The sequence below is a fragment of the Piliocolobus tephrosceles genome, chromosome 2 (genome assembly GCF_002776525.5).
Source record: "Piliocolobus tephrosceles isolate RC106 chromosome 2, ASM277652v3, whole genome shotgun sequence".
NCBI classification, from domain to species: Eukaryota; Metazoa; Chordata; class Mammalia; order Primates; family Cercopithecidae; genus Piliocolobus; species Piliocolobus tephrosceles.
This window is the reverse complement of record NC_045435.1, coordinates 37,774,945-37,795,439: the sequence shown is the minus strand read 5'-3', so window position 1 is coordinate 37,795,439 and position 20,495 is coordinate 37,774,945. Positions and strand designations below refer to the sequence as shown.

The window sequence follows — 20,495 nt, the reverse complement described above, 5'->3', positions numbered from 1 at the left end:
GGGGATAGTGTGTATTTCCTAAGTTGAAAAAACCTACCAGTACAGCAGATCTTCACCAATCACAAACATTTAGGATGCTAAAATGATACAGCACTAAATAATGTTTTGTTTTTTTGTTTTTTTTGTTTTTCTTATTGAGCTTATAGTTCAGCTGGACTGTAGGCCACACACAGGGAGAATGAAAGGCCTACAGAAAACATGGATATGAAATGCCAGTTGTGACTTAGACTTTCAGAGAATTAAAAAAGGCTTACAGGAAGAAATAAGTACTGGGGTGAGGCATTTAGACAGGAGGGAAACATACCTTTTAGAGGCGTTTCATCATTGATTAGAAGATTAAACTATGTTATCTCTAAGGTTTCTTCCAGCTCTGAAATTTTTTAATTCAATGACTTAACACAGAATATTCTGTGTCCTCGTATAGTCACATAGTGGTGGATTAAAGCTTCATGCATGTGGGCTGAATCAGCTGAATTACCTTGGACTCTCTAAAAGGGAGGCTCTCTAGGTTTATGACTGCAGCCAGCAAAGCAGTTTAAGGTTGGAGATACAGAGGAGGAGTAAGGAAAGTACTGCCCTGTGAGGAATATTGTCCCATTACTCAAATTTTCAGTATCTTTCCTCTATGGTTAAACTCCACATATTCACATTCAGTTAGATATTTAGAGAACAAGAAACTTCAGTTTTGTGGAGAGTTTGGTACAGATTATATGGAGGCAGGCATATCACATGCATACTGGAATTATAGAATGAGCCTAGACTTCACTGTGTGTAAGAAGTCTTTATTTTTTATTATTTTTATTGTTTTTATTATTATTATTTTTTTTTTTTTTTTTGAGACGGAGTCTCGCTCTGTCGCCCAGGCTGGAGTGCAGTGGCCGGATCTCAGCTCACTGCAAGCTCCGCCTCCCGGGTTTACACCATTCTCCTGCCTCAGCCTCCCGAGTAGCTGGGACTACAGGCGCCCGCCACCTCGCCCGGCTAGTTTTTTGTTCTTTTTAGTAGATCACCAGGATGGTCTCGATCTCCTGACCTCGTGATCCGCCCGTCTCGGTCTCCCAAAGTGCTGGGATTACAGGCTTGAGCCACCGTGCCCGGCTCTTTTTATTTTTTTAGTTTCATTTTGTTTTACTCTTGGACCCACTAGTATCCTTAGTTCTTGGGAAATGAGATTTTAATCAATTTTCTAGGCACAACCCTTGGGATCACTAGTTAGTGACCCAGTTCCTGCTTAGTCTTTCCTCTCAGGGGCTAATGATCAGAGGACATTACTTTTCCTGAATTGATAACCTTATTTAACGTCTTGAAGCTTATTTTAAAAGCTTTTCTCAATCTTCTCAAATAATTTCACCTTGATCCTTCTTTTCCTTTTGGTTTTTCCTCTGTCAGTTCTCTTCCCCTCACTGTGTAGCACCAACCTCTCTCTTCATATGGCTTTGTTCCCTCCAGCTTCTCCTCAGCTATGATGTCAGATTTTTAAATTACCCATTTTATGTTCTGCTTTTTAATTTAATTTTTAGCTCTGAGACCTTAAAGAAATCAATGTCTTAGAGCTCATTTTCTTCTTTTGTTAAAGAAATTATTTCTAAGTTTCAGCAATCAGTCATAGCAACCCTTTAACTATGATATACTCAATACAGAGCTAGATATTCTGTGGAAAGTATAGTTGCAGAAATGACAACAGTCCTCAGGTGCTTGACTGACTTATGTGAAAGTATACAATTGTTCTTTGTAATTCCAGCAAGCAGAAATAGCTTTGTTTAGGGGGTTGGGAGGGACTAAATTTATAGAGAAGCAGAATCTCAGTCTAAGGGAGAGCTTTTGGAAAAAAAAAAAAATAGATTATTGAAAAATTTGGATTTCCCCTCACTGGCTCTTTTCTGATGTTTTGCTTCTCACTTAACAACAGCTATAATTTCCTGAGCTCGCTCCTTGATTCTTCAAGGCAACAAGACTTTGGGTTTTCTATTAAGGTTTAGTCCTGCATGGAACTGACTGATTTTGCCCTCAGAATAAAAGCTGTTAAAATGGGACACTTGGTGCCATTTCTTCCAATTATCACATCCCTTCCAGTATCTTCCTGCTTTTGGTTGCTCTCCAGTATTTTCAGATAGCTGTTTTCTATGTTGTCCACAGTTTTGGGTTCACATGCTTGGTGTGAGGAACTGTTTGGCCATACGAAAACTGGACAACCCTAAGATTTCTCATTTGTTAGATCAGCTGGGTTTTCTTGCTCCCATCAGTTTAATAAAATTATAACAAAATGGTTGTAAATGAAGAATTAGAAGAAAATATCAAATATATATTAATTGTAATTCTTTTAAATAATGACTTTATCTCCTGCATTTTCAGCATGACAAGAGTTCTACAGAGGAAGAGATGGAAGTAGACAAGATAAAACATAAACTCCAGGAGAAGGAGGAACTAATCAGCACTTTGCAAGCCCAGCTTACTCAGGCACAGGCAGAACAAGCTGCACAGGTAGGGATGGAAGTTACTTCATAATCATTAGGTTAACAAATCACTAAAACCAATGGATTATTATGTGACAAATACATTTTTCTAGATGCACAGTGGGCATTTATCTATGTATATGTCAGTCTCCTTTTCTTCCTTTCTTCTTGTCTGGTAATTTTATTAGAATATGCATTGGTGTTTGTCATTTTTAGTTGTTATTCATAGATACCCAATATACTCTTTCAATACATCTTTTCACACATTTTAAGTTTGTTTTTTTGTTTGTTGTTTTATTTCACTTTAGGCATTCTGTTTTTTGTTTACTTTTGTGTTTTTTCTGTTTTGTATCTTCTATAGTACAATGAGTTTTTCTTTTATATTGGATTTTTCATGAGTTCAGTCACCTCATTTCTGATTTTTCTAAATCTGATTTATGTTTTTCTCTCATCTCTGTAAATTTTTTTTCTTTTCTTTTTTTTTTTTGAGACAGGGTCTCACTCTGTTGCCCGGGCTGGAGCGCAGCAGCATGATCTCAGCTCTCTGCAACCTCTGCTTGCCAGGTTCAAGCAATTCTCCTGCCTCAGCCTCTCGAGTAGCTGGGATTACAGGCATGCACCACCATGCCTGGCTAATTTTTTGTATTTTTAATAGCAATGGAGTTTCATCATGTTAGCTAGGCTGATCTGGAACTCCTGACCTCAAGTGATCCACCTGCCTGGGCCTCCCAGAGTGCTGGGATTACAGGTGTGAGCCACCATGCCTGGCCTGTATAATTTTCTTAATTTTTAAAAACTTTTTGAAATAGATTGCAATTTTGATTTTTTTTTTTTAATGTGCCTCTGGTATGCTTTTATCACCTATAATCATATCATTCTGCTCCTTAGTTTTGTTTTTAATTTATAATAAAAGAAATTTAATTTAATTTAAATAAAAATTTATTTCTTACATTTATGGAGGCTGAGAAGTCTAAAGTTGGGGGACTGCATCTGGTGAGGGTCTTCTTGCTAATAGGGCTCTCAGTGGTGTCGCAAGGCAGCACAAGGCATCACATAGTGAGGGTGCTGAGTGTGCTAATTGGCCAGCTCAGGTCTCTCTTCCTCTTATTAAAGCTACCAGTTCCCCTTCTATGACAACCCATTAATTCATTAATCCATGAATGTGTTAATCCATTCCTGAGTTCAGAGACCTCCTGAACCAGTCCTTTCTTAAAGGCCTCTTGTCACATTGGGGATTCAGTTTCAACATGAGGTTTGGAGAGGACATTCACACTATAGCCTTCCACCCTTGGTCCTCTAAAACTCATATTCTTCCCACATGCAAACACATTAATTCTATCCCTGCAGCCCCAAAGTCTTAGCTCATTCCTGCACCAATTCTTCTGTGAGCCTATGAAATAAAAACACAGTATGTGCCTCCAAGATACAATGGTAGGATAAGCATAGGATTCACATCATCATTCTAAAAGGGAGAACTAGGCAAGAAGAAAGAGAGTAACAGACCCCAAGCAAGTTTGAAAACCAAGAGAGCAGACATTGGGCCTTAAAATTCCAGAAAACCTTCTTTTACTCCATTTTCAGCATCCTCTGTACAGGTACAGGGGTTGGGTCCCTAAGACCTCAGGCAGTTCTGCCCCTATGGCTTTGCTGGGCTTAGTCCAGCCAGCTCTCCCAGGCTGACTTTGCATTGCACACTGGTAGCTCTATCGTTCTAGTACGGCAGTGGTAGTTCCACACCGTGGTTCCACTAGGCATTACTCTAGTGGAGACTCTGTAGGGCAATTCCAACCCCTCATTTCCCCTTGGCATTGCTCTAGTGGGGCTCTCTCTGGTGGTTCTGCCCCAAGACAAGTCTCTGCCTGAGCGCCCTGGCTTATCCTTCGACATGTGAGTGGAGACTACCAAGCCTCCACAGCTCTTGCTTTCTGTGAGCCTGCAGAATTAGCACCATGTGGATGTTACCAAGTTTTACAACTCATACCCTTTGAGCTGTGGCATGAGCTATACCTGGGGCTGCTTTGCATTGACCAGAACAGCTGGGCTGCAAGGAGCAGTGTCCTGAAGTGGCACAGAGCAGTGGTATCTCAGGGCCTATTCACAGAAACCAATCTGTCCTCTTAGGGCCATAGGCCTGTGATGGGGGCTGTTGGGGCAACCTTAAGATTTCTAAAATGCCTTTAGGGCCTTTTCACATTGTCTTGATTATTAGTAACTGGCTCCCTTTTAACCGTGTTAATTCCTTTACAACAAGGATGTAAAACTGCTTCCACATTTTCAAATAATCATTATCAGCAATGACCCCACTTGTCAATACCAATTTTCCATTTTAGTCCGTTTTCTCTTGCTTGTAGCAGAATACCTGAAACTGGGTAATTTATAAGAAGTTATGGAGGCTGAGAAGACCAAGGGTGAGAGGCTGCATCTGGTGAGGGTCCTCTTGCTAGTGGGGGCTACTCTGTTTTTTTAATAGTAACTTTATATAGGATATGACCTTCATTCATCCTTTTATCTTCCTTATTTTTGTGTCAAACTCATTTTCCTAAACCTCTATTTGGAAGGAGGCTTGATCCAGGAAAGCTTTTCTTAACAGACTTCCTTTTTCTGTTGTTTTTGTGTTGTGTTCAAAGATATGGAAGCTGGATTTCTGAGATTTCCTGGCTTTCTTCCTTCTGCCCTTCGCTTTGGTTTATATCAGCACTGTCCAATAGTAATAGGTTTATTTGTAATAATTAAAGACTGGAAACAATTCACATGCCCATCAATAGGGAAGTATTTAAACTGTGGTATATCCACACACTGGAATACTACTTAGAAGTGAAAAGGAACCAACTATACAACAGTAGAAGGCCTTCATTTTAAATTTTGAAATGTGTCTATATTTATTTTTGAACTTGGAAAATTCAATTATAATGTTTATCTTGCAATTTAATTATTAGTTATGATTAAATTGGTATCAGCTGTTACTCATGCTGTCTGCATTAAGTATACAAATAAACACATTACAGTATTATATAGGGGTCTAGATAAAAGTTACACTGAATCAACCCATTGATACCAACTACATATACATTTGTTACTTGTTCAACACCTCAATAGTAACTTACATGATGCAACAGATAAGATGAAATATAGTCATGCCAAAACAAAGTTGTACTTAATGGAAAAATAATTTATACTTCAGTTTTCAAATTCAAATTAAATAATGTTAAAAATTAAAAATATTTCTTTTCTATCAGACCCATTTCAAGCCCTCTATATCCACATGTGACTAGTTGATACTGAATTATACAGTATGTTTGTAGACCTCTTTCTTCTGTCTCTTTAATTCGTTTTCTGCATAATTTTTATATCACTCCTGGCACTTTCTTCTTAGTACAGGTTCATGTCTCAGAAGGGAGCCATGATGAGTCAGTTTTGAGAGTTCAGGGGGCCTAGATTGCTCTAACCCTTTTAGACCTTCTTACTGTGCACCCCTTGCATTTACCTAGTATTAAGGAATGGCAAAGCCCTGCCACCATTTTAAAATTGGCCAACTGTGCATTCCAGCAAATAAATACATTGGCTGTTTAGGGGTGTCCCTTTTTCAGAGCCTTCAGATTTCACTCTGTTGCTGCCTTCTTTTTCTTATGCAATGTAAGACTAATACAATGTAGTTCTTGTGGGTTTTGGTGGTTTGTCCTTACTAACCTATATTTTATGGTTTTTAGGATGGTCTGCCTAATTTTACCGTAAATGTTACATGTGGTTTTTTTGGTTTTACTATCTCGTACTGTCTTTCTGTGAGGATTCAGAGAAATTGAAAAATTGCCACTACTGCTTCTATCTTCTTCTGACAAATAAAATTTTGATAATGCATGCAATTTCCTTTTGTGTTCAATGGAAACTAGACCAAAATATGGTAGGCATTTAAGTCAAGCAAGAAAGGGAGGTCAAAGAATTAATAATGCTAATTCTTTTGCTTAAATAATTTTTTTTCCTTCTATGTCTTCAGTTTAATAAGAGTTCTACAGAGATGGAAGAATTTGTAATGATGAAGCAACAGCTCCAGGAGAAGGAAGAACTCATTAGCACTTTACAAGCCCAGCTCAGCCAGACACAGGCAGAGCAAGCTGCACAGGTAGGGGTGGAAGGGACCTCACAAAATTAGGATAAAGAGCCATGAAGAAACCCCGTCTCTATTAAAAAATACAAAAAACTAGCCGGGCGAGGTGGCGGGCGCCTATAGTCCCAGCTACTTGGGAGGCTGAGGCAGGAGAATGGTGTAAACCCGGGAGGCGGAGCTTGCAGTGAGCTGAGATCCGGCCACTGCACTCCAGCCTGGGCGACAGAGCGAGACTCCGTCTCAAAAAAAAAAAAAAAGAGCCATGAAGTCCAGTGGGTTATTACACATAAGTCAATTCAATGAGTCACTTTAAAAAATCTTAGTAGATAAAAGTATAGTAGCATGGGTGTTGCACTAGAAATTAGAAGGCTATATAGTAGAAGAGATTAGGAGATGTGTGATAGGTAAGTGTGTCATTAGGGAACACCAGAAGACCTCACAATGTGTTATTTACCTTGATTAATTTTCTATAGCCTAACTGATGACTGTTTCTTAGTTCTGCAGGTCCAGAAACTTAATTTCAATAGCAGACAGAGATTCAGTCTTTTAGGAATGGGCTCATGCTGAGTTCAGAAGAGACTAATAAGTAAACCAAAAGAAATAAAAATAATTAGGTTCATTCTTTCCCTAAAATAATATCTATCTTAATAGGAAGATAAATTATAGTTAGATTACTTAGTGAGCCTGTAATGAGAAAGTGGTGTAGGTCATGTGATTTTAGGTTAAATGGCACCAGTATGTGACATTCTTCTTCCCATTTTTTTCGTCTATCGAGACGAGACCATTTGGATTGGCATCCTCAACTTTTTCTATTTTTCTAGGTTTCTTGGTTGGCCACCCATTCTCACATATTTATTTTTGAAATTGGGTCTCACTCTGTTGTCCAAGCTGGAGTACAAGTGGTACAATCATAGATCACTGCAGCCCCAATCTCCTGGGCTCAAGCCATCCTCTCACTCACCTCAGCCTCCCAAGTAGCTGGGGCTACAGGCATGTACCACCACATCTGGCTAAATTTTTTACATTTTTTGAAGAGACAAGTTCTCACTATGTTGCCCAGGCAGGCCTCGCACTCCTGAGTTCAAGTGATCCTCACACCTTGGCCTCCCAAAGTGCTGGGATTATAGGCACTGTCATTTTTTGGTGTGTGTTGCGGGGGAGGTGCAGTGGGGGAATGCTTATGAATCATGAAAGTTTTTTTCCCTGAAGTACCTTTGTACATTGCTAATCTTATCCATTAGATGTTTACTTTATTAATAATTTGTAGTATTAATGGTGCCTTCTCTCTGTGGTTGGCCTACTGGTGTGTATACCATTAAAATTGTATATCCTGAAATTCTTGGTTTTACCTATTAGCTTTTATTGTGTCCTTTTTAAATTATTTATTTATTTTTATTGTGTCCTTTTTATGTATATGCAGTATATACAGTGCAGGATGAAGAAATACAAAATATGGTTTTTACCTATATGTTGCTAAAATATGGAAAGACAGGATGTGTAAATGTGTTAAGAGATTCATCATAATTTAAGGCTTTCTGAATAAGTGCCAAAACAAGCAGCAGTACAAACAAAATATTTTGGGAGGCGAAAGAGGTTACTGTGAGTATGACAGTTAAGGAAAATTACATGAAAAAGTCGGGATTTAGGCAAAACCATGATAGATAGATAATATTCTAGACAAGCTGGGGAAGATAATTTCAGTGATGGGGAATGGTGTGAGCAAAACTGCAGAGAAGAAAAAGAATATGGAACATTTATGGGAAAGGAGTTAGAAATGTTTGGCTAATGAAAGACTCCAGTGCCTACACACTTGAAACACAAGGGTCCAAATTCCTAGTGAGGTCGGAATCCAGATAATAAAAAATTATGAGGATTTTCTTTTCTCCTACCAAAAAAGAGAGCCAAAGTTGATTCAAGGTGTCACAAACTGAGATAGCAGCAGTAAAGGACCAATGCAAAATGGGTAAGCTAACAGCTAAGCAGCATGCTTCACTGTAGATCTTAAGGAGATGAATAAGCAGATGCACACACGCACAACCTAAAAAGAAGACGAAGCACTGATACTGAGCAGCTCATAATCAGTCCATTTATTTCCATTTCATTCTGTTCCGAGTCAGTTAAAAATGAGCATGATCTAGAAGGCTGCAGGTAATGACAGCTGAAAACAGCTGTCTGGGGAAGTGGTGTGGATTTAGAAGCACACCAGGTTCTTTATTAGAAGCAATTCTTTGAAAATAAGACCAGAAAGATAGATTAGTATTTCCAGTTGCAGAGAATCTTGAATAAATGATATGTTAGTTTGAATTTTCACTTATAGGGCATGAGAATTCTATTGAAAGCTTTTCAGCCATGAGCAAGTGTCCAGGGTTTAATAGAAATCTAACTTAACTTCACCTTACGCGTTTAATATCTTAATCTTTCTAGAACTTTAAAAAATACACTTCTTGTATATTTAAAACATTTCTAGTAAGCATGAGTGTATACTTTTTGATCAAAATTTATGTTTAGGCTAACCTCTGAATTTGAAAATAGGCTTTCTCTCACATTTCGTAGTTACTGTCTGTCCCATCTCTCTTCCAATGTCCTCATCCTTGACAATCACAATTTCACTTTAAAAAGCTATTATCAAGTCTCAGTGTCTGTCTTGGAAAGTAGTCTGTGAGTTTTATTTGTGCAATATTCGGTGAGTGTAACTTGCATAGTTTCTCTGGTATGTGTCTTCAGTTGAGTTCCATGCAGCAGGTGGTCCGAGAGAAAGATGCCCGCTTTGAAACACAAGTTCGTCTTCATGAAGATGAGCTTCTTCAGTTAGTAACCCAGGCAGATGTGGAAACAGAGATGCAACAGGTGTGTTGCTAAAACTCAGTAGAATGACTGTCATTTTGGTTAATATTTAATCCATCACAGCCACTTCCCTACCCTTACCCACTGCCCTTCACTTGGTGTTAGTGTTTTCCTTATTGGCCTCTTTGGTGTCCTTGTCTTCTGTTGCATAAAAATTATTTATTTTTTGTTATCCTTTTCTTGCCTTTTACCCCTCTAATCAGGTTGTTGGTGCTCAAAAGCTGAGTTTAGTTGGTGAATTTATGTGATAGTCAAAAATTGGTTTCTCTTCAGTTTTCTGATTATAGCTACCTTTGTGCATTACACACCTAACCCAAAGCTTCAAATCAATGAAGTCAGTTTTAAATATTCAAAAAATTAGAGATGAAAAAGAACGATTTTGAAGCCACGGAGTCTTTTATTAGATCAGTAATTCTTTTTAAAAAAAATTTGAGTAGATTTTGAAAATTGGCTTCATTGTATTTGAGTTCACCATCTACTAACTCAAAGTATTTGATTTCACTTAGTGTGTAGTGCAGTGTGGTACTGAAAGGCACTTCAGTGATACTTTATGTTTGATCTGTTTAGAGTGAAAAGTAATTAGAGTTAATTAGAGCAAAATCTTCTAAGTTCTAAGCAGTCTTTCAGAATGCACCACTAAATAAAGTGTTAGAATACAACATATTACTAAGTAGAATACTAATTGTATATGCTTATCATTGATTTATTTATTCAACAAGTGTTTTTCAAGTGCCTGCTCAGTGCATGGAACTAGGAGGAGAGAAATGGTTCTTGCTTGCAGAGAATGTTCTCTTGGGTGGGTAAGATGCACATGTTACCTATGCTATCTAGGTACAGGTTATTAACTGTATGATTTTGAAGGTAGATATGTGTCATTGTTTTTTTCTAATTTTTAAAGAGGCTCCCTAATTCAGGGACTTGTTTGTGTCTGGGTCTGGTTGTTGTTGGGTCTCTGGAGAAGACATTTTGGAGAGTCTTTGTTGCTGCTGGATGGGGAGCATGGCATGCTGGTCTCCCACTCTTTAAACTGTCATTTTCAACACCCCAAAATTTAAGTACACAAATCTACATGACATTTTGAAAGAGAAGCAAATACAAGCACTCATTTGTTAGCCCATTATGTCTAAAATGTTTTCTTCTCAGAAATTGAGGGTGCTGCAAAGGAAGCTTGAGGAACACGAAGAATCCTTGGTGGGCCGTGCTCAGGTCGTTGACTTGCTGCAACAGGAGCTGACTGCTGCTGAGCAGAGAAACCAGGTACTGCCTTCTAATCTTTACCTCCTGCCTTGGGGGGTATTCATTCCCACTTTAGTTTGCCAGGTAGTAGATATAAAAGCCTATTTAAAGTCTTCAGAGAATTGATGCCATTTATTCATTCTTTCAATGAATACCTCGTACTTAAGTGGTGGGGATGCAGTACAATTAGGAGCAAAAATAAATACAGTTCTTTCCCTCATGGAGCATACATTGCCCTTCTTGATTGTTGCTCTTTCCCTTTGCCATTTTAGGTCTAGGGTCCTAGTTTCTCTGGAATGTCATACAGATTGAGTATGCCTAATCTGAAAATCCAAAATGCTCCAAAATCTGAAACTTTCTGAGCACCAACATGACACCAAAAGTGGAAAATGCCACAACTGTCCTTGTGGAACAGGGTAACAGGTCAAAGGCAAATATGCACAAAATCATTTAAAATACTGTATAAAATTGTCTTTAGGTTATGTGTATACGATGTATATGAAACAAATGAATTTCATGTTTAGACTTGGGTTGCATCCCCAAGATAGCCAAGATATTCCAAAAATCTGAAAAAAAATGGAAAACTGAAATACTTCTGGTCCCAACCATTTAGAATAAGGGATACTTAGCCTATATTATCCTTTAGTGAGTTTCTTTTTCATCAGTTACTCTTCTCTGTCTTGAATGATTTTTGTGCTTTATGTATACTCCCATCTTGTTTTTGTCAATTGACCTTCTGTTGGATTGAAATGATCTCATTCTGCAATATTCCCTTGAATCTGAGGTAATCAATAATGAGTAATGCTGATCTGACTATAATCCATCCTGCCATTTTCTTTCTCATGTTGTCCTGATCTTCATTCTCATTGAACTTCATTGAATTCCACTTTGCTCCTCCAGTATGTTAATTCTTCCTTACCCTTGCTCCTTTCCATGTCCCATATGGACCCATGCTTGACAATTTGAACTACCTTTTTTCTAGCCCTTGGACTCCTTGTGTCCCTATCCTGTCACATCCAAGTAGTCTCATCATAATGCAGAATTGGTGCTACAGTCCACATTCTCTGTTTGTTTTTCTGGCTGCCTGTGTGCTGCTGGAGAAAGTCAGCCATCTCCTCTCCTCTTAATTTTCAACTCTCCTTCTTGAGAAGGGCTTTCTCTCTAGCATAGAAACATATTTCCATTTTTTTCTTTCCTACAAGAAGAAGCACTTTACAATGCTTGTTGAAATGAAATAATGTATTTATGGCTCATGAGACTTTGTCTTTTTTCTTAGATTCTCTCTCAGCAGTTACAGCAGATAGAAGCTGAGCATAATACTTTGAGAAACACTGTGGAAACAGAAAGAGAGGAGTCCAAGATTCTACTGGAAAAGATGGAACTTGAAGTGGCAGAGAGAAAATTATCCTTCCATAATCTGCAAGAAGAAATGCGTCATCTTTTAGAACAGTTAGAGCAAGCAGGCCAAGCCCGGGCTGAACTAGAGTCTCGGTATAGTGCTTTGGAGCAGAAGCACAAAGCAGAAATGGAAGAGAAGACCTCTCATATTTTGAGTCTTCAAAAGACTGGACAAGAGCTGCAGTCTGCCTGTGATGCTCTAAAGGATCAAAATTCAAAGCTTCTCCAAGGTAAGGATGAACAGGCAGTTCAGTCAGCCCAGACCATTGAGCAGCTGGAAGGTCAGTAGCTGATTGCATTTGAAGTCCACATCTCTACCACCTAAGTGGCTTGTATTTCATATTTTCAGGGATCTGTTAATGAAATCTTTGCTCAAACCAATTGAACCAATAGAAGGACTGAGAAAAACAGCTCTTCTGAACTTCTTGATGCATTTTACCTGCCTCTGACTGGCTATAATCTGTCTTAATATTATAATTATCATTATAATACTAAAAATGTGATAGTGATGTTCCAGATATTAAATAGAATGCTATGTTAAATATGACTCTGATCTGAAGGATTCAGTGACTGAAACGAGTGGGATTTGAATTAGTTTTTGGAGAACTCAGGCCAGATCTAGGTGCATAGGTTAGGAGACTAAATTGCATGGAGTCATCCATAAATCTAAAGATGAATGGGTCTCAATGCTTTTCTTATAGGTGAAAATCTCTTTTCACCTGATTTCTTATAGGTAAAAATTTATCCTTTAAGAAGGTATAAAGGAAACTTTTTAAAAATGTGTTATTATAAAAGCAATATGTACCTCTAAAGAATTGAACATTTTAGAACTTTATAAATTAAAAAGTGAAACTTCCTCAACACCAATACTCCATCTCACCAATCCTCTTCCCCAAATTATAACCTTTACTAATAGATTGGCATAGACATAAAGGAAAGATTTTAGAAAGAATTAAGTTGAAAATTTGTATTGAATAACAACGTTAGCCAGACAGTTTTTTGTTTGTTTGTTTGTTTGTTTTGAGACAGAGTTTTGCTCTTGTTGCCCAGGATGCAGTGCAATGACGCGATCCCGGCTCACTGCAACCTCCGTCTCCCGGGTGATTCTCCTGCCTCAGCCTCCCGAGTAGCTGAGATTGCAGGCATGTGCCACCATGCATTGTATTTTGTATTTTTAGTAGAGACAGGGCCTCTCGGTATTGGTCAGGCTGGTCTCGAACCCCTGACCTCAGGTGATCTGCCCACCTCAACTTCCCACAGTGCTGGGATTACAGGCGTGAGCCACTGCACCCTAGCCAGACAGTTTTGAAGGGCATCACACAGGACTAGGGTGTTACATGAGCAAGCTGTTCTCTTAAGTATGTTAATGTTTAAAACCATGTGGTGGAATCTTGGTGGAATCCATAACACCTGTTGAGAGTGAAGAAAACAGAAACCCTAAAGCCAGTTTCAAGGGGGAAATGGAATGAACTTTTAAAAAATGCCTAGGGCCAGGCGCAGTGGCTCACGCCTGAATTCCAGCACTTTGGGGAGGCCAAGGTAGGGGGATTAACTGAGGTCAGGAGTTCGAGACCAGCCTGGCCAACATGGTGAAACCCCATCTCTACTAAAAATACAAAAATAATTAGCCGGGCATGGTGACACATGCCTGTAATCCCAGCTACTCGGAAGGCTGAGGCAAGAGAATCACTTGAACCCATGAGTCAGAGGTTACAGTGAGCCGAGATTGCATCACTGCACTCCAGCCTGGGCAACAGAGGGAGACTCTGTCTCAAAAAAAAAAAAAAATGCCTAGGTTTTATTTTACTTTTGAAGGAAGTGATTTACTGAGGTGTCCTTTGGTCCTTGAGAACATTTAAACAGTTAATAATGTTGTCATTGGCATCCTAATTTTAACTAAGGTAACTAAACTAGTGAACAGCATACAGTGTATCCTTAGAAGATAATAATAACTACATTTCAGACTTGAAGCAAATATTACATTTATTTGTTTCTTTTCCTTAGATCAACTCCAGCAAAAATCCAAAGAAATTAGCCAATTTCTAAATAGACCGCCCTTGCAACAACATGAAATAGCATCTCAGACTTGTTTCCCAGATGTTTATAATGAGGGCACACAGGTAATTAAATGTGAACTTCTTATGAATATTAACTGTTTGTCTTTGCTGTATCTGTACTTCGGTGCTCTAATGAGGATTTATTCTAGAGAGCTATATAAACCTTATGTTTTTTCTGCCTGAAAAAAATATTTTTTTGAGGACAATTCTGTTTGAAAGGAATCATGAAAGGCATTAATGCAGTGTTTCAACAATAAAGAGTAAGAAAATAATAGATAACAAATACCATGGTCTCGGAAGCCTTTCTGATTCTAAGGTCTTAACAATTTGTATTGGAGATGAATCATTACTTTTGCTTTTATAGTTAACTTTCCCAGTTCAGAAGTCTTTTTTTTTTTTTTTTTTTTTTTGATAAACTAAGATTTGATCAGGTTTAGTGAACACAAGTCAGTCTAATCAAACTTAAAAGTCTACTATGGAAATCATATTGTTCCCATTAATTAATTAACAGTAAAAAAAAAAAAAATGGCCAAGTAGCTTCTGATTGGCCAGTATATTCTCTCTTCCTTCTACAAAAATCTCTGTAGAGAGCTAGATTATAACCATCGAACGCTGATGCAGGCTGATTGAGCCTGAATATCAAAATGAAGGTGGTTAGTTTGATGTTCTTAATTGACTAATGTCAAGTTGAGAAAACTAGATTCAGTCATCTCCATTGTAAGATTATACCCTTCCAAACTCACAGACTTATTGGTCAGCAGAGTCCTGTCGTTCCTGGGCTGTACTGTCCACTGATAAAAATTTTTATCTCTTGGTTTCTAGCATCTAGGGTTTCCAGTCTCTTCTCTTCTCCCATTCTTGACTTTTTCCTCCAATGTTTTGTGAAGATATTTTCCAACCATTCAAATAAGTTGAAAGAGTTTTGTAGTGAACGTCTGTATACCCGTCTGAATTCTATCATTAACATTCTACCATGTTTGCTTTATCAAATATCTATTTATTCATCCCTCTGCCCATCCATCAGTTCATCTTAAATTTGTAATACATTTCACTGTAAGTTGTGGACATCAGTACATTTCTCTCTAAATATGTCAGCGTTCATATCATTGACTATATTTCAATATTTATTTGTAATTATTATTTTTCTTTTGAGGTAAGATTTATAAACCTTTAAATGCACAGATCTTAAGTATACCATTCCTTGGGTTTTGTCAAATGCATTCACCTATGTTGCCCAAACCCCTATTCAAGATACATCACGTTACCATCACTTCACAAAGTATCCCTGTACCCCTTTATAGTCATCCTCACCCTTCCCCTCCAAAGATAACTACTGATTTTTCACCATAGATTAATTTTGCCTGTTTTACAACATCATATACATTTAACCATACAATAGGTCCTCTTATGTGTAAAGCTTTTACTCAGCATATTTGGAGATTCATCCATATTGTGCATGTATTATAATTTATTCTTTAATATTGCTGAGAAATATTTTATGAACATGCTGAATTTTCCTTTTACATGATTGTACTGCATTTTCCTATTGGTGGACACCTGGGCTTTTTCATGCTTTGGCTATTACGAATCAAACTGCTATGAACATTCTCATACAAGTAGTTATGTGGACATACATTTTCATTTATCTTCAGTAAATACTAGTTGAGGAATTGCTTTGCTGGGCCGTAGAGTACCTATGTGTTTAGCTTTATTAGGAACTGCCAGATCTTTTCCCAAAGTGGTTGTACTATTTTTTTTTTTCCAAGACGGAGTCTTGCTCTGTCTCCCAGGCTGGAGTGCAGTGGTGTGATCTCGGCTCACTGCAACCTCCGCCTCCCGGGTTCAAGCAATTCTCCTGCCTCAGCCTCCCAAGTAGCTGGGATTACAGGCGCCCGCCACCAAACCCGGCTGATTTTTGTATTTTTAGTACAGACAGGGTTTCACCATGTTGGCCAGGCTGGTCTCAAACTCCTGACCTCGTGATCCGCCCGCCTTGGCCTCCCAAAGTGCTGGAATTACAGGCATGAGCCAGCGCACCCGGCTGTACTTGTACTATTTTATACTCTCACCTAAAATATATGAGAGTTCCATTTGTTCCACATCTTCTCCAAGATTTGGTGGTGTCAGTTTTAAAACATTTTGGCCATTCTAATGGGTATGTAGTGGTATTTCATTGTGGTTAAAATTTGCATTTCCCTGATGACGAATTATGTTGAACTTTTTTTCTTGAGATTCTTAGCCATATGTGTACCTTCTATTGGTGAAGTGTCTGTTCACATCATTTCCCCATTCTTAAAATTGAGTTCTTTATCTTTTTATTATCAAGTAGGAATTCTTTATATATTCTGAATGTTAATCTATTATCATATATTTGGTGAATATTTTCTCCCATGCTGTGGCTTGCCTATTCATTTTCATCATGACATCTTTTCATTAGCACATACTTCTAAATTTTGATGAACTTATTTATCATTTTTTATTGTTTTTTTTTCCTGTGTCCTGTCTGTGAAACCTTTGCTTAGCCCCAGTTCATGAAGATGTTCTCTTATGCTTTCTTCCACAAGCTTTATAGTTTTAGTTTTCATGTGAAGTCTCTGAATCTCAAATGAATTTTTGTATGTGTTGTAAGGTAAAGGTCAAGTTGTTTTGTTTTTTCCCATATGGATATTTCGTTGTTTCAGCACCATTTCTTAAGGAGACTTTACTTTCCTCATTGGATTCTTTTGCTGCCTTCATTGAAAATCAAAGACTAATACATCTACTTCTGAATTTTGTGTTCTGTTATATTGATCTATTTGTCAGTCCCTATGCCAGTATCACAGTCTTCATTATTGTAGTTTGTTGTTAGTCTTGAAGTCAAGTATTAATAGTATAAGTCCTCCAACTTTGTTCTTCTTTTCAAGATTACTTTGATTATTCCAGGTCCTTTCCACATAAGTTATACAATCAGCTTCTCAAATTCTTCTTTTTAAAAAAAGACAGTGAGATTTTGAATGGGTATTGTGTGGAATCTATTGATCAATTTAAGGAGAATTGACATCTTTACTAAACTTTTCAATCTACGAATATAGTATGTACTTCCATTTATTCAGATCTTTAATTTCTTTCAGCAGTGTTTTTTAGTTTTCATTGGAGAAACTGTGCACATTATAACATTTATTCTGAAGTAGGTAATATTTTTGATATTATAGATGGAATTATTTTTATTTCATTTTCCAATGTATGCTAATATGTAAGTATACAACTGAATTTTATTAAGCTTAGATTCTGTGACCTTGATAAACAAACTAATTTTATTGATTTTAGTCTCTTTTTATAGATTCTCTAGGATTTTCTGTGTAAGCAATCATGTCATCTGAAAATAAAGACAAATTTCACTTCTTTCTAATTTTTATGCCTCCAGTACACTGTTTAATAGAAGTGGTGAGACTTGACCTTCTTGGATTGTTTCTAATCTAAGCGGAAAGTGTTCCATAATTTGTCATTGGCTGTGATACTAGTTTTAAGTTTTTAAGGAATTTCCTCTATCACATCATCCTCAATCTTGGAGAGGAAATTTTCTTAGTTTTTTTGCTATTTCTTAATTTTTTCTTAACTTTTTAAAATAAACTTTCTCTCTCTCTTTTTTTGTTTTTTTTTTGTTTTTTTTTTTTGGTGTTTCTAGGCTATGTGGTTCTTCTGTGAGTAATAACAAATGTCAAGTTGTAGCAAACCTCCTAAAAATTTTTCTATTTATTTATTTATTTTTTTGAGATGGAGTTTCACTGTTGCCCAGGCTGGAGTGCAGTGGAGTGATCTCAGCTCACTGCGACCTCCATCTCCCAGGTTCAAGCGATTCTCCTGCCTCAGCCTCTCAAGTAGTTGGGACTACAGGTGCCCACCACCACACCCGGCTAATTTTTGTTATTTTTAGTAGAGACGGGGTTTTGCCATGTTGGCCAGGCTGGTCTGAAACTCCTAACCATACCTCTTAACCATTGGTGATCTACCCACCTTGGCCTCCCATTACAGGCGTGAGCCACTGTGCCTGGCCGTTTTTTTTTTTGTTTGTTTGTTTGTTTTTTAATTTTATGTCTTTCTTTCTTTTGAGACAGAGTCATTCCATCGCCCAGGCTAGAGTGTAGTAGTGCAATGACAGCTCACTGCAGCGTCAACCTCCTGGGCTTAAGTGATCCTCCCACCTCAGCCTCCTAAGTAGCTGGGACTACAGGCACATGCCACCATGCCCAGCTATTTGTGTGTGTTTGTTTGTTTGTTTATTGGTGGAAATGGAATTTCGTCATGTTGCCGAGGCTGGTCTAGAACTTCTGGACTCAAGCAGTGCTCCTCCCTTGACCTCCCAAAATGCTGGAATTATAGGCATGAGCCACCACACCCAACCCCAATATATTTGTTGAAAAAAATCTGCATATAAGTGAACTCATGTAATTCAAACCCATGTTCAAGAGTCAACTGTATTATCTTTTTTCTATATTACTGAATTTGATTTGCTAATATTTTGTGAAGGATTTTTGTATTCATATTTGCGAAGGATATTAGTCTATGGTTTTCTTGTTTTATAATATCTTTATCAAGTTTTGGTATTAAGGGTATGGCAGCCTCATAATATGTTCCCTTTTCTATTTTCTGAGAGTGTTTTCTTTCTTTCTATTTTATGAGAGTTTGTATGTGATTGGTATTATTTCAGTTTTTGAAAATAATTTTTTAAATACTTTTTTTTTATTATACTTTAAGTTCTAGGGTACATGTGCATAACATGCAGGTTTGTTACATATGTATACTTGTGCCATGTTGGTGTGCTGCACCCATCAACTCGTCAGCACCCATCAACTCGTCATTTACATCAGGAATACTTTTTTTAAAAAGAATTTACTGCTGGGTGCAGTGGCTCGCGCCTGTAATCCCAGCACTTTGGGAGGCCGAGGTGGGCGGATCACCTGAGGTCAGGAGTTCAAGACCAGCCTGGCCAACATGGTGAAACCCCGTCTCTACTAAAAATACAAAAAAATTAGCTGGGCATGGTGGCAGATGCCTGTAATCCCATCTCCTCAGGAGGCTGAGGCAGGAGAATCACTTGAACTCGGGAGGCGGAGGTTGTAGTGAGCCGAGATCGCGCCATTGCACTCCAAACTGGGCGATAAGAGCAAAACTCCGTCTCAAAAAAAAAAAAAAAGAATTTACCAGTGAAACCATCTGAGTCTGGAGTTTTCAGAAGGTTTCTAATAATGAATTGAATTTCCTTTACAGATATAAGGCTAATAATAAGTTTTTTTTTTTTTTTTTTTTTTCACTCTTTGCCAGTTTTGGTTTTTTTGGGCTTTTTTTTTTTTTTTTCTGGGGTTTTGTCCATTTCATTGAAGATGTTCTATTTTTGTCATAATGTTGGTTACAGTATTTACTTTTTATCCTTTTAATGCCTATAAGCTCTGATCCCTGCTTTTGTTAATTTGTGCTTCATTTTCTTTATCAGTCTACCTAGAATTTATTCAACTTTTTTCCCCAATCTTTTCAAAGAGCCACTTTTGGCCTTGTTAATTTTCTCTGTTGCTGATTATTTTCATTTTCATTGATTTCTACTCTTTAGTGTTTCTTTCTACTTGGATTTACTTCACTCTTCTTTTTATAAGCTTCTTAAGGTGAAACTTTTTATCAAAGATTTCAGGTCTTCTTTTCTCATATGAACATTGAAAGTTAACACAGTTCCCTCTAAGCACAGCTTGTTATGTTGTGGCTTTTTAATCATTTCAGTTTTTGAAGATTTTTCTGAGTTTCTCTGTGATTTTTTCATTGACCATGGATTGTTTAGAAGTGTGTTCTAAATAAACACGTTGTTGTAGAATATCCAGATATTTGGTTTTATTTCTATATATCTTACTGATTTCTAACATAATTTCATTATGATCAGAGAATATGTTTTATATGACTTCAATTCTTTGAAATTTATTGAGACCTATTTTATGACACAGCATATGGTGTCTTGGTGAACATACTTTGTACAATTGTAAATAGTGTGTATTCTGTAGTAATTGGATTTAATGTTCTACAAATAGCACTTAGATCATAGTATTGTTCAGGTTATATTTGTCTTTGATTTTTGTCTGGTTATTGAAACATTTGCTGAGAAGGGGTTGAAATCTCCAACTATGACTGTGGAATTGTCTGTTTCTCCTTTTAATGTAGTCATTTTTTGCCTCTTGGTAATTGGAATCTCTTAATAGTACATACACATTTATCTTTCAGATAAAATGTTCCTTTTTTCACTTACAAAATGTTACTCTATCTCTAGTAATACTTCTTTATTTGTATTTCTCTGTATCTGGCATTAATAAAAGAATTCAGTGTTATGTTTATTGCTTGAATGGTATATTCTTTTCTGTCCTTTTAACTTATGTCTTTCTTTAAAGT

At 37.4% G+C, this 20,495-nt stretch overlaps 1 protein-coding gene across 5 annotated transcripts in view; it reads left to right on the top strand.

The window, feature by feature from the left end:
• GOLGB1 (golgin B1) overlaps positions 1 to 20,495 on the top strand; it is a 90,483-nt gene that overhangs the window by 20,022 nt on the left and 49,966 nt on the right. For 3 of the 5 annotated variants that reach the window (XM_023214470.2, XM_023214499.2, XM_023214481.2), the window contains exons 5-9: positions 2,353 to 2,481; positions 6,445 to 6,570; positions 10,543 to 10,656; positions 11,912 to 12,314; positions 14,038 to 14,153. In XM_023214470.2, coding sequence (XP_023070238.2) covers positions 2,353 to 2,481; positions 6,445 to 6,570; positions 10,543 to 10,656; positions 11,912 to 12,314; positions 14,038 to 14,153 — 888 coding nt within the window. Of the gene's footprint in view, positions 1 to 2,352; positions 2,482 to 6,444; positions 6,571 to 9,279; positions 9,403 to 10,542; positions 10,657 to 11,911; positions 12,315 to 14,037; positions 14,154 to 20,495 lie in introns of all 5 variants that reach the window. The other 2 variants (XM_023214503.2, XM_023214490.2) reach the window with 2 other exon arrangements.